At 38.4% G+C, this 14,689-nt stretch overlaps 1 protein-coding gene across 8 annotated transcripts in view; it reads left to right on the forward strand.

Annotated features, from left to right (window-relative positions):
- LOC121232770 (ras GTPase-activating protein 1) overlaps positions 1-14,689 on the forward strand; it is a 128,057-nt gene that overhangs the window by 63,647 nt on the left and 49,721 nt on the right. For all 8 annotated transcript variants that reach the window (XR_005931684.1, XM_041121188.1, XM_041121189.1 and 5 more), the window contains 4 exons: positions 3,532-3,610; positions 6,042-6,162; positions 8,719-8,875; positions 11,211-11,298. Coding sequence is in view for 7 of the 8 variants with exons in the window: in XM_041121188.1 (XP_040977122.1) it covers positions 3,532-3,610; positions 6,042-6,162; positions 8,719-8,875; positions 11,211-11,298 (445 nt within the window). In the remaining variant the exon portion in view is untranslated. The remainder of the gene's footprint in view (positions 1-3,531; positions 3,611-6,041; positions 6,163-8,718; positions 8,876-11,210; positions 11,299-14,689) is intronic.

Raw genomic sequence — 14,689 nt, forward strand, 5'->3', positions numbered from 1 at the left:
AGTTTTCCAAAAACTTGTAAAATTTAGGAGGGGGGTAGCAGCACAGGATGGTATATCTGGTAATTCCATGTTAAAGTAGAAGATAAGAAACATTGACCCAACAGTTATATATTGAATAAGCTTTCAAGTTATCTTTAATTTGAGAGATGAGACAATTTGAGACTAGAAGAAGATTGGAGTTGTTGAAGCCTTTTTTATTTTAACTGATAGATTAATCTATGTAATTTTGATAGGCTGAACAATATGGGCTTAACATGTTAATTCTTTTTCTTCATAATTTAATGATGTATAGAGTAGTGTTCTGCTTTCTGGATTCTTCAGTATTTGAAATGTCAGCAGTTGGAATAATTCTTAATTCACCCATTAAGTATTAAAAGAATGATACTGCTCATGATGATGAGATACTTTTAAAATTATCCAGGTAGCTAGGATCTGGGTAGCCTAATAAACCCTATGCTAAACATTTTACAATTACTAAAGTAACTGTAATGTAGTATTGAGAATCATCTTTATTTCTCTATATCAAACCAAGTTTAACCATTCTTTTTTTTTAAATTCATACTTATTTATACCTTCCTTGATGTATTTTGTGTAAGTAGGATTTTGTTGCTGTCAGATGCTGAAAAGAGTTATAAACCCTTTTTTCCTGTTCCTTTGATTCTTTTTGTGGTCAGTCTGATTTAATGCCTTACATTTGTCGTGGTTTAACCCCAGCCAGCAACTAAGCACCACGCAGCCGCTCACTCATTTCCCCCCCACCCAGCGGGAGAGAATGGGAAAAAAAAACAACTCATGGGTTGAGATAAGAACAGTGTAATAGAACAGAAAGGAAGAAACTAATAATGATAATGATAACACTAATAAAATGACAACAGTAATAATAAAAGGACTGGAATATACAAATGATGCGCAGTGCAATTGCTCACCCCCCAGCCAGTCGACACCCAGCTAGTCCCAGAGCGGCGATCCCCCGCCCCCACTTCCCAGTTCCTATACTAGATGGGACGTCACATGGTATGGAATACCCCGTTGGCCAGTTTGGGTCAGGTGCCCTGGCTGTGTCCTGTGCCATCTTCTTGTACCCCTCCAGCTTTCTTGCTGGCTGGGCATCAGAAGCTGAAAAATCCTTGACTTTAGTCTAAACACTACTTAGCAACAACTGAAAACATCAGTGTGTTATCAACATTCTGCTCATACCCAACTCAAAACATAGCACTGTACCAGGTGCTAGGAAGACTATTAACTCTATCCCAGCTGAAACCAGGACAACATTTTACATGTTAGATAACTTGGATCACTTGCAAATTCATTCTCAAGTGTATTTGAAGATATGTGATATCTTTCTGTTTGCAGTGTTTGGCTTGTTCAGTCATTTGGGCTGCTTTAGTGGTAAGACAATATACAGTGATCATCTGAGTTGAGTTTGTGTGAGGGAGATAGAGGGCTAAAGAAAAAAAACCCCTTAATCACTCCATCAAGGCATAAAGTCCTAGTCTGTATGGTACTCTAACTCCAAAATGAGTTTTCAAATTCAGCTCAGTTTATTCTTCAGCTTATTTTACAACATTGGAAGAAATCAGGCAATCACTTCTTATGTTGAGGGATGACTTCTGTTTTTTTAACCAAGGAAGAAGAGGAGACATTGACAGTCAAGGTATTCTTGATTTGATGAATGAGGAAAAAATTATATAAAGCTGCTTTATTATTGATTGCCGTCACAACAAGATGTTGGCAATAGCTTTTCAATGTGCAAAATACAATGAGTGTTTATTTTATGCAGTGTGGTAAAGCTTAAATTTTTATGGAGAAAATGGCATATGCATATTGCATATCAGTAAAAGTTGAAATTTATTTGATTTTTAGTAATACTGAGAAATTCAAGTCACTTTACAAACCTGAAAAATAAAAACATTCATGGGAAGATTCATTGACTTAACAAGCATACACTAGTTCCTAGCTTTTGAAGAACAAGATAGAGAAAAAGCAAAGATGTCTTTCTATTGTTTTATTTACATGGTTTTATGATAATTTTTATAGTATCCTATATCTTTCCTTTGGAGAAAATTTTATCCAATTGTAATAGGCCAAAGATCTATCATGTGTGCCTTATTAATTACATTTGCACACATAGCTAACAGTATATATGAAGTGAGAAAACACATAAAGTATATTTTTGTTCTCCACTTAATTACATATTTCTTTATTTTCAGGTTGATATTTTGCATATGAATGATTTATCTGTGTTGATGTTAACGTTGCTCCTCTTTATTACAGTGTAACTTTCAATAACTGCAAAAATAAGAGCAACTCAAAGATTCATTGAATTTTAGCTTGTGTCTGTCACTACTTCTGTCCTGATCCTTCAAAATACAATTTAAACCTGATTCTGGTAATTAGAATGCAAGGTTCCCTGTACAGGAGTGTTACTGACTGGGTAGTTAATTTAACATGATAGCTCAGTGATTTTGAAGTATAATTTGCATAATCCATGTTAAAAAACTTTTTTATTTCCCACTCCTGTTTTTCTAGAAAGAAATTGCTTTGCATAGTTTGAAGTATCTCCCATTCCCCTTCCCTAGTTACTCCAGGACTTTGAAAATTATTACAAATAAAATAGAAATTTTCAGCATGGATGGAGAGCTGGGAAATACACATGCGTTACTTGAATGTGGAAAAGGTAGTGGACTCATTTGGCATTGTGGTGGGTTGAACTTGGCTGGTTGCCAGGTGCCCACCAAGACCCTCTCTCACTCCCCCTCCTCAGTGGGACAGGAGGAGAAAATGAGATGAAAAACTCGTGGGTCAAGATAAAGGCAGCTTAATAAAGAAGAGCAAAGGCTGCACGTGGAAGCAAAGGAAAACAAAAAGATTTATTCTCTACTTCCCATCAGCAAGTGATGTCCAGCCACTTCCTGGGAAGTAGGGCCTCAGTGTGCATAGTGGTTGCTTTAGAAGACAAACACCTTAATAACGAATGCCCCCCTCTCCTCCTTTCTCTTGGCTTTTATTGCTGAGCATGACATCATATGGTATGGAATATCCCTTTAGCCAGTTTGGGTCAGCTGTCCTGGATATGTCCCCTCCCAACCTTTTGCCCACCCCCAGCCTGCTGGCCTTTGAGGAGTGGGGTTGGAGAGACAGCCTTGATGCTGTGGGAGCACTGCTCAGCAGTAGCCAAAACGGGTTTGTTATCAACACCTTTCTAGCTACAAATACAGAGCACAGCACTATGAGGGCTACTATGGGGAAAGTTAACTCCATCCCAGCCAGACCCAATATAGGCATTTCAACAACTGATTGAAAATGTTCTGTGGAGTTTAGAATTAATACATTATGAGTACTGTTCTGTGAATTTTCTTGACTTCCAATGTATTAGTAAATTGTTATTGCTGCAAATGAGGTTGATGTTTAACACTTGATTTTTGTTATAAATTTGTGAGGAAACATAGCGTGATTGGAAAAGCAAATTCTCATACAGAGGAAAAACTAACTGGTTTAACATTTTAAATCTTATTTTTCTTATTTGAACAGTATTGCTGAGATCATTGAACATTATAGAAAAGAACAGATTGTTGAAGGATATTACCTTAAAGATCCTGTTCCAATGCAGGTAAAACTTTATCTCTGAGCACTTGTTATTGAAGATATTGTCTTAATCCTCAAATATTAATAATATAGGAACTGAATTACAGCAGAGGTATCCATGATAGTTAAACAGCATCATCCCCTCCTGAATTTTTGTTTTGAGCTTGTATGTTTCTTTTATTTTATCCTCATAAGCATTCACTTATGTAAGGTTGGCTTGTAGTAAACAGAAGATATGGTAAGCTTTGTTTGTGCTCTGGGGTGTAAATGCTCCGTCTTGTGCCCCCAGCTCTGGTCCCTGATTGAACCAATGCTGTGCCTTAATACCATGTTGGGGGCGGGGGGGAACTAGGCTGCCCTCCATTCTTCTCTGTCTGGCATCTTTCTTCCCCCAGAGAAAACCCATATGCACAGAAAACCTTCAGAGATGATCAGGGGGCTGGGATTACAGGGTGTGTTCTGGAACATTTTTGCCCCGTAGCATAAATTCATCCTAAGAGACCACCGATAATAAACAAACCACATTGTCTAGTTTTTCATAAAGTTCTAGCTAGTTCTAAAGTATATTTGTATACTTTTTTCCCTATCTATTCTCAAACTTTCCTGTTTTGATGGTTAGAAATTTGGTTTTAATTTCTAACCTAAATAGTTAACCCTTTGTTAGATCTATTTTATTTAGTACAAGGGCATTTCTTCTATTCTCCTTTAGTCAGCTCACTAAGCTGAGCATACCAAATCTCTTTTTTTTGTCTCTTCATAACATTCTTGTAGTTGCCCTACTACCACCAGTTCCAGTGTGAGTTTGTGTTTCTTGAATGTAATGGACCAGAATAACTCAGAATACCATGTCATTAGTAATTCCTTTTTTCTGTGAGAGTACTTACCAGATATATCCTAGAATATTATCTGTGTCGTTATCACAGCCACATTATATTATATTGTTTTCTATTGGTAAGTATCAACAAGTGCAAATTTTATGTTGTATTACTAGACTTATGCCTTATTATTCTGATCGTTCCTTTATTGCCAATTGACTTGTCATCAATACTTCCCAGTTGTCTGCTACTATTAACTCATGCTCTGTAATGTGGTTGAGACAAATGTGAGGAAATTTGAATTCCGAGACTGATCCTTGAAAAGCTTCACCTACTAACTTTCCTTGTTCTCTATAATTATTTTTGGATCGTGGCAATCATCTTCACTTTGGTACTTTGTATATCCGCTTATGGTTCCTGTATCAATAACTTTCTCTGCGTTGACTAATTTTCCATGTGAGACTGCATCAAATTCTTTTAAGTTATTCAGATATATTTGTGACTTTCCTTTGTTTAAAAAAAAAAGTTATTGGTGGTATAATTACATGTGGTTGTGTGTTCTCCCATGTACTGTCATGCTCTGGTTTTGAAGAAAAAAATTTCAGAAGTCTTGCATGCTATTTGGTTCAATCTTATAGACTTCCTGTTTCTAATTTGAAATTTACTTTAAAACATTTTTCACTAGATCTCTTGTTTTGTACATTGTTTCTTTCATAGCTATGTTATGGAGATTATCTTGAGTTAGTAAAAATTTGGGTATTGCTTCCATTGTGAGTTCTGTAATTCCTATTACTGAAATGTTTTTCATCTTGCCTTTGTCATGTTGTTCAAAACCATAATTCTTATAGGTATATGAGGGGGAAGAGAGAAAAGTAGAGTATTTAGTATGGAGCCAGTGCATATATCACTTCATCTCAATACTGTTCTCACTGCTTGACAGTCTTGCTTTTCATGTTTTCTTACGGCTAAAGAACTTTTGCTGATCAGCTGACTCAGTAAGGTCAAACTTGGCTTGGCTTTTGGCCATTCTAGCTCAGTATTTACATTTCCAGATGTTAGTTTTCTATGTGAATTTATCCTTTTTCTATTTCCTGTTTCTACTTTCTCCTACTGTTTTTTGTTAGAATGATACTCATTTAGGACATGAGTGCTAATAAGATTAGTGAGGGACTGCAACTTTGTGTGTTAATCATTCAGTTTTAATTGTGATCAGCACCATTCTTGTTGATTCAGAGTTTATCCTTAATTACTCAGTCCCAAAAGCCTTCATAGAAGACAGTTAGAAGCTAAATAACCTTTAAAGACTTGTGTAAATTTTGTATAAATCACTGTGAAAGATGCTGCTTTCTATTTAGTGTTAAAAAAGTAAATACAGATGTTACTTTGTGAAAGTCATTCTGTATTTAAACCTTATTTTTCTTCTCATATTATAATTCTGGCCTAATCATTCCACAAGAAATAGTTATATTACATTTCTGGCAAAGGTATTGTATTAAATTATATTAGTTTAAGACACATGAGAGAACAATAACAAAGCATTGATAGCATTCAATAAAATTTCAGTTGCAGCTTCATAGTGTGCAATTGTTTCACGGTGATTTCTGAGCTTAAAAAAATGTTGATTTCTTCCTTGTTTACCAGCATCAAGAACAAGTGCTTAATGATACAGTGGATGGAAAAGAAATCTACAATACAATTCGTCGCAAAACAAAGGATGCTTTTTATAAAAATATTGTCAAAAAAGGATATCTTCTGAAAAAAAGTGAGTTGTTTGCTTCTATGAAATGTTTTTTTCTAAAAAATGCAGATATGGATGCATATTTTGTGTAGTACTGGTACTAGTGGAGGCAAAATTGAAGTGAGCAAAAGGTGGTAGAAAGCCTGTAAAAGGTATGAAAGGTTCTTTTTCCTTAAGAAGTACATAAATAGAAAGACATAACACATAAAATGACACGCAATATAAAGATGTTGATTGGCAGTTCTTGCCAAAAAAAATCAGAAAACAGCACAAAAACTAAGCGCCTTTTATCAAAGGTAACATTCAGACTCATTAAATGAAGTACATTTTCATAAAATGTATTCACATTTAATACACAACTTGTTTAAATTTAAGCTGATCACATGGGTTAGAGAGAGCTAGATTAATGTAAATCAGTACATTCATTGGAGACCAGAGCTGGTTTAATTTTGTTATTCCAAGTTAGGCAATATGTTTAATTTAAAATGTATATTCTGGTGTACAAGGTACATTGAGACTTTTTTAAGGTTCTAACACTGACACAGTGTCCTGGTTTCAGCTGGGATAGAGTTAATTGTCTTCCTAGTAGCTGGTACAGTGCTATGTTTTTGAGTTAGGTATGAGAAGAATGTTGATAACACTGGTGTTTTCAGTTGTTGCTAAGTAATGTTTAGTCTAAAGTCAAGGGTTTTTCAGCTTCTGATGCCCAGCCAGCGAGAAAGCTGGAGGGGCACAAGAAGTTGGGACGGGACACAGCCAGGGCAGCTGACCCAAACTGGCCAAAGGGGTATTCCATACCATGTGATGTCCCATCTAGTATATAAACTGGGGGGAGTGGGGGTGGGGGGATCGCCGCTCTGGGACTAGCTGGGTGTCGACTGGCGGGTGGTGAGCAATTGCACTGTGCATCATTTGTACATTCCAATCCTTTTATTATTGCTGTTGTCAATTTATTAGTGTTATCATTATTAGTTTCTTCTTTTCTGTTCTATTAAACCGTTCTTATCTCAACCCACGAGTTTTACTTCTTTTCCCGATTTTCTCCCCCATCCCACTGGGTGGGAGGGGAGTGAGTGAGCGGCTGCATGATACTTAGTTGCTAGCTAAGGTTAAACCACGACACACAGTCAACGTAGCATAGAATAATTGGATTAAAAGCTGCCTGACTTATCTCAATATATCCCTGAAGAATTACCATTGAGCAAGATTTTGAAGTTCCGAGGAAGCTAGTCCCTTTCCAAGTATCATGATTTTAGTTTTTCTGTTTCCACTAAAGTTGATTTAAAAAAAAAAAAAAAAAAAAAGAGTAATAACGTTTCTGCATATGATGAAGACAGTAGCTAAATCAGTAATTGCCAGATAGTGATCTGGATAGCAAGCAAAAGTGAGAAAGAAGGTAAGCATTTAAATATAGCCAAATTTAAAAGATGCATTCAAAGGAAATAAAAACTATATCCTCTGAATAAAGTAAGGAAAGCATCTCTTCTCTTGAGAGTGCTAATTCTGAGAGAAGGTATAGAGGGATGTGGTAGGGTGAGGAATCAGCCAAGAATGAACTTGAAGTGAAAAATCTTTACCTAAAAGGGATAATGAGATACTTTAAATGTGCAAGCAGGAGTACTGAGTAGGTGTGGGGAGATGCGCATACCTGCATACAGAACAAATTTAATAAAATCACTCTTCCATCTAGTAGAGTATAATAACTGGATGTTAAAGTTAGTTTTCCAAAACAGTGAGTACTAGTGCTTGTTTATGAAGGGCTGTAGTGGATCTATGATGATCAAGTTGAAAATTAAGGCTGAATGTTTTTCTAAAAGGTACTGTGGTTTATGTATGAATTAGTTGCAGAAAGTTCCTTATCAGTTGTAATTCAGAGGATATTAAACAACAATTGATTTATTTTTTGTTTGGTCAGTGGCTAAATCCACATTTTACTGATACATCTAACGTGTTTTCCAACAAACCTTGACATTTAAATCTCCAGTTATTAAATTTTTTTTTAATGTTTTTTTTTCTGAAACATGTGGAACTGGTCAAATTTTTGGATATAGGTGTGTTTGGGGCATGGTTCTGATCCAAGTTTGTCTATATTGTATTCCTATTTCTATTCTTCAGTCATTCTGATTTAAGATATTGTGATGCAATCTGTTATGCTGATCAGTTGATTAGAGTTTAGGAATAATTTTCTCATGTCAAGAGAAATCTATTTCTTAATTAAAATAGCCATAATAAATTGGATCACTTACAGCATCACACATTATTTGCAAACTGTATAGACACAGTCTTCCCACTGATATGAACGGAGCTCATATGCACTTGCTTAATCCTGTTGAGATTAATGAAAATGTTTAGAGACCCATCTAATATTGTACTCGAATCTGTGAAGAGGGTCTAGTTTTAGCTACATGCTGCAAAAAATCGAGTATGTATACTGATGTTTTTGCTTAAGCGTGATTAACTGTACATTGTTCTTCTGTTTGTATTTTGACAAAAACCTTACTGCCCTCTTTTTTCTTCATTCACAAAATTTACATTTTCTTTAAAACAATATTGTAACTTCTTACTTGCTTTCCTTTACAGGTAAAGGAAAGAGATGGAAAAACTTGTACTTTATATTGGAGGGAAATGATGCCCAGCTTATTTATTTTGAAAGTGAAAAACGAGCCACAAAACCTAAAGGATTAATAGACCTTAGTGTGTGTTCAGTCTATGGAGTACATGACAGTTTATTTGGCAGGTAGGACACTGGCTTTTAATTCTTGTACATGCAGCAGGACAGTTAACTACTAGTTTGAGGCATATACAAGATATGGACAATATGTCACAAGTTGGCCTGGCACAATAAACTTGCTTTTTGAGCCCTGGTAACTATCCACGTGTGGTTTTTTTAGCTTTTGCTGCTTGTGAAATGAAAGCGTTGTGACTCTTGGTTCATATTGCATTTTATTCCATAGTTGGTATAGATTGCAAAAGCATATGTAGGCAGATTTAACTGATTAATGGTAACTTGTTAAGCCATGGCAACTTGATTGCTAGCAACTGTTCATAAACAACTTCTAGTAAGAAATTTTAGAACTTAGTCTTAAGATTTTCTCATGTAATATGATGTGATAATGATTTGGCCTTTTATATTGTCATTTTTCAATATTGTGTATTAATTGTTCCACATTTCGTATTACAGGCATCAAAAAGATTACAAAGCAACTGTATTGAGGGTTTTAATCCTATTGAACCAAGAATTGATAATATCAAAAATTTTGTCAATTCCAAAAGATCTGCATTATTTTGTTGATAGGTATTAGAAAGCTAAATTAGTTAGATAACTTATCAGTGCTTTTCTATTTAAGAATCAGTAAGAATCAGATTAGACCAACATTAGAGCAGTAAGTTCATATAAGCAAACATTTTACAAATTATTTTTGCAAGGTAATTAGATTCAGAAATAATTTTCACAGTTTCATTTACTGTACTAATTTTGATTATTCAAAATATGTCAACTGCAAGTGATGTGATTATCAGCAAAGAATTTGAGAATCAAAACGCTTTCTGATATCATTGGTAACTAAGATGAAAGAGGTCACATTTTTTTTTCATTGTTAATTACAAAAAAATGCGCAGTCCTGTGTGATATAGAAGAAAAAGATGCATTTACTCCTACAAATGTTATTTTTTTTTTCATAACGGATAGAAAAATGCATTAAACAGAAGCTCTGGTTATTCCATGCATCTTAATATTTATTAAAAGTATTTAATCAACTTAAAGTCTTTTCACAGAGATAATGTGAAGATAGATGTTTAAAATTAGTGGCATTTCTTAAGCTGCAAAGATCTGGTGTTCTTGCACCATCTGATTTTTATACACTTCTCAATCATTTTGAAAAATCTACACAACTATTGCAATGAGGAGCCATAGATATGAGAGTACCATTTAAAAAAAAAAAATTACTGAAATGTTCCTCATATAAGTTGGCAATTATGCAGGAAGCTTTGGTCTAGACTGTAAACAAGGAACATTTTGTTTAATGGTGACTGTCTGTTAAGCAGCTTCTAAGAAACACTGTACTGTGGGTTAAAATGTAGTTGGATAATAAGTAACGCTAAAAGTGGGTAGAAGGAGATGCATGGTTGCACCTCCTTGGGAAAGCTGTTGGTGAAGAACTGTAGCTGAGACAAAATTCCTCTTATATTTTAAGTAGGTGGTAAAAACTACCTTTCCCCTTTTCTCAGAAGTACAGTGAGGGCTGTAGCTTTGCATGTCTTTGGTGACAATGATTTAAGTAGCCCTTGACTTGGCTACTTCTTGCCCCCCTCCCCCTCCCCAATCCTCCTGCGGGCATGGCCACAAAATGCTATGCCAGTATTTCCCTAAGCAATGGATGGGGGGAAGGCAAGACTGAAACATCATTTGCAAGTGAAGTAAGATCCTTCATGTAACCCTGTGTTTGGGAGAGCTAAATTCCCTTGAATGTAATATGGAAGGCCGTGAATCAAGTGTGCACTTTAGCTTGTAATGTAACAGTACTAAATATTTTTGATACTTCTTGACAAATGAGTGTAGATACATAAAATGGAAAAGCTGTTATAATTGCATTTAAAGCTTTAGAAGTTTATATCACACATATTCAATGATTATTATGTGATCCAATACACGTTTTATTGGTTGTGAGAGCTGTGGAACTCGTTCAGATAAGGAATTCCTTATGTTAATATAGTTTCCTGAACTCCTAAAACAACAAATCCATAATGCATGATTAAGTGGTTGGGAACTAATGCTGAACCTGTGCATCATTTAAAATGTTTGTGGGGAATAGTCCTCATTAACAAGTCTTTTATGTTATCAGGTGTATTTTGCCTCAACTGTAAGTCAGTATACATGCATATTCAATACAAACTGTTCCAAGTTTCTTAAACATTCTGAAACAAACTAGTTGAACTGCAGTGCAATTTTCTTGAAATTACATAATTCATTCAAACCAAAATGCACTTTTGAAGCATGTAGAAACTTTTCTTGTTTGGGTTTTTCCTGTTTCCAAGTGTGATGATGCTACATTTTTGTTTTGTTTGTTTTTAAGGCCAAACTGTTTTCAGATAGTAGTTCAGCACTTCAGTGAAGAGCATTACATCTTTTACTTTGCAGGAGAAACTCCAGAACAAGCACAGGTGAGAGCTTTTGTTGGTAAATATAATTTTAAAAGTAATTTTTTGGTTTGTAGTGTTTAATGATATTATCCTTCTCTAACAGAAAGCAAACGTACCACAGATGGTGGCTATGTCTACATTAGCAAATATTACCATGCAGTAGTAGTAAATCCGTAAGGGAAATAGTTGGTGCTGAGAATCCAACACCTACATTACCTGTGCTTTAGGGATTTTACTTTGGACAAGTTCTAGTCTGGTTCCATGGACTGAACTTCCATTAGTTTCCATTAGATATTTCTGGAGAATATCTTTTGGAGTAGTTCAGTCCAAAAAAAAATGTTTGCTCTCCAACACTCTTCCATGTAATGAACTAGAGCATGGTAAGTGGGAGTTTCGCTTCAAGATCACATTCCTGATATGAACTAAAATGCTAATGCAGGTATGCCCACCAATCAAAATCTATTGAGCCTTTTACAATTATTTGTCCTGTCCATAAATTGGTTTTTGTTTATAGTCTTAGGCCCTGATCTTGCACGAAAAATAAGGGGTTTTTTTGTTTTACATTGGTATCATTTAGTTATTAGCTCTCTAGCAGTTAATGTTTGCTGATTAAGAATTGTAGGAATGGAGTCTAATTCTCTAAAAGTCACTCACCAACAGTAGAGCATATGGAAGATGTGACAATGTTCTTATTCATGAAGTTGTTTTGGTATTCCAGAGCTCTGAAATATACCTGTTGTGTCAGAAGTTAAGCTATGCATTTGATTTTATTTAAGAATGTGTAGTAGGCAGAATATCCTGTTGTATTGGGTTTGTGTGGCAAGGTTTTGGTAGCAGGGGGGTTACAGGGGTGGCTTCTGTGAGAAGCTGCTAGAAGCTTCCCCTACGTCCAATAGAGCCAATGCCACCTGGCTCCAAGACAGATGCGCTGCTGGCCAAGGCTGAGCCAATCAGCAACAGTGGTAGCACCTCTGTGATAAAATATTTAAGAAAGTGAAAAAAGTTGCTGCGGCACAGAAACTGCAGCTGGAGAGAGGAGTGAGAACATGTGAGAGAAACAACCCTGCAGACACCAAGGTCAGTGAAGAAGGAGGGGGAGGAGGTGCTCCAGGTTCCAGAGCAGAGATTCCCCTGCAGCCCGTGGTGAAGACCATGGTGAGGCAGGCTGTCCCCCTGCAGTCCATGGAGGTCCATGGTGGAGCAGATATCCACCTGCAGCCCGTGGAAGTCCCCACATGGAGCAGGTGGATGCCCGAAGGAGGCTGTGACCCCATGGGAAGCCCGCGCTGGAGCAGGCTCCTGGCAAGACCTGCGGATCTGTGGAGAGAGGAGCCCACGTAGGAGCAGGTTTTCTGGCAGGACTTGTGAACCTGCAGGGGACCCACACTGGAGCAGTGTGCTCCTGAAGGACTGCACCCTGCAGGAGGGACCCATGCTGGAGCAGTTTGTGAAGAACTGCAGCCTGTGGGAAGGACCCATGTTGGAGAAGTTCATGGAGGACTGTCTCCCATGGGAGGGACCCCACGCTGGAGCAGGGGAAGAGTGTGATGAGTCCTCCCCCTGAAGAGGATGAAGTGGCAGAGACAACATGTGATGAAATGATCATAACCCCCATTCCCCATCCCCCTGTGCCACTGGGGGGGGTAGGTAGAGAATCCAGAAGTGAAGCTGTGTCCAGGAAGAAGGGAGGGGTGGGGGAAAGGTGTTTAAGATTTAGTTTTTATTTCTCATTACCCTACTCTGATTTGATTGGTAATAAAGTGAGTTAATTTTCCCCAAGCTGAGTCTGTTTTGCCCGTGACGGTAAGTGGTGAGCAATCTCTCCTGTCCTTATCTCGACCCACAAGCCCTTCGTTATATTTTCTCTCCCCTGTCCAGCTGAGGAGGGGAGTGATAGAATGGCTTTGGTGGGTGTGATGGGTTGACCCTGGCTGGTTGCCAGGTGCCCACCAAAGCCGTTCTATCACTCCCCCTCCTCAGCTGGACAGGGGAGAGAAAATATAACAAAGAGCTTGTGGGTCGAGATAAGGACAGGAGAGAGATCACTCACCAATTACCTTCACGGGCAAAACAGACTCAGCTTGGGGAAAATTAACTCACTTTATTACCAATCAACCAGAGTAGGGTAATGAGAAATAAAACCAAATCTCAGAACACCTTCCCTCCACCCCTCCCTTCTTCCCGGGCACAACTTCACTCCCGGATTCTCTACCAACCCCCCCAGCGGCACAGGGGGACGGGGATGGGGTTTACGGTCAGTTCATCACATGTTATTTTCTGCCGCTTCATCCTCCTCAGGGGGAGGACTCATCACACTCTTCCCTGCTCCAGCGTGGGGTCCCACCCACGGGAGACAGTCCTCCACGAGCTTCTCCAACGTGGGCCATTCCCACGGGCTGCAGTTCTTCACGAACTGCTCCAGCATGGGTCCTTTCCACGGCATGCAGTCCTTCAGGAGCACACTGCTCCAGCGTGGGTCCCCCACGGGGTCACAAGTCCTGCCAGAAAACCTGATCCGTGGGCTCCTCTCTCCACAGATCCGCAGGTCCTGCCAGGAGCCTGCTCCAGCGCGGGCTTCCCACGGGGTCACAGCCTCCTTCAGGAACCCACCTGCTCCGGCGTGGGGTCCTCCACGGGCTGCAGGTGGATATCTGCTCCACCGTGGACCTCCATGGACTGCAGGGGGACAGCCTGCCTCACCATGGTCTTCACCACGGGCTGCAGGGGAATCTCTGCTCTGGCGCCTGGAGCATCTCCTCCCCCTCCTTCTTCACTGACCTTGGTGTCCGCAGGGTTGTTTCTCCTACATGTTCTCACTCCTCTCTCCGGCTGCCGAATCTGCCTGTCCCAACTTTTTTCCTTCTTAAAAATGTTATCACAGAGGCGTTACCGCTATCGCTGATTGGCTCGGCCTTGGCCGGCGGCGGGTCCGTCTTGGAGCCGGCTGGTATTGGCTCGCTCTCGAACACAGGGGAAGCTTCCAGCAACTTCTTACAGAAGCCACCCCTGTAACCCCCCCCGCTACCAAAACCTTGCCAACAAAACCAATACAGTGGGCACCTGGCCTCCAGCCAGGGTCAACCCACTACACCTGTCCTGTTTTCTGAACATTTGGTGTAATCTGCTTTTGGTTTAGATTTGCTTAACACTTAAGCTGTTTACTGCATTTATACAGAATACTGGAATTTCTTTTATAAAATGATTCTGGTTTGGGCAAGTCAGATGTTTTACTGATACTTCCATTCTCAGAAGTTATAGCTGTCTGTACCTTGTAACATTTCACAGAAGAATAGTTTTGTTGGTATAGTAAGGAAAACTCCATGAATTTCATAGAATGTGGTAAATATCAAAGCAGCTGTCCAACGGATTGCATATTGTCTGAGGTTTGTACAAACCATTAAGTGAATGTAAT

This window comes from Aquila chrysaetos, chromosome W (genome assembly GCF_900496995.4).
Source record: "Aquila chrysaetos chrysaetos chromosome W, bAquChr1.4, whole genome shotgun sequence".
NCBI lineage: Eukaryota > Metazoa > Chordata > Aves > Accipitriformes > Accipitridae > Aquila > Aquila chrysaetos.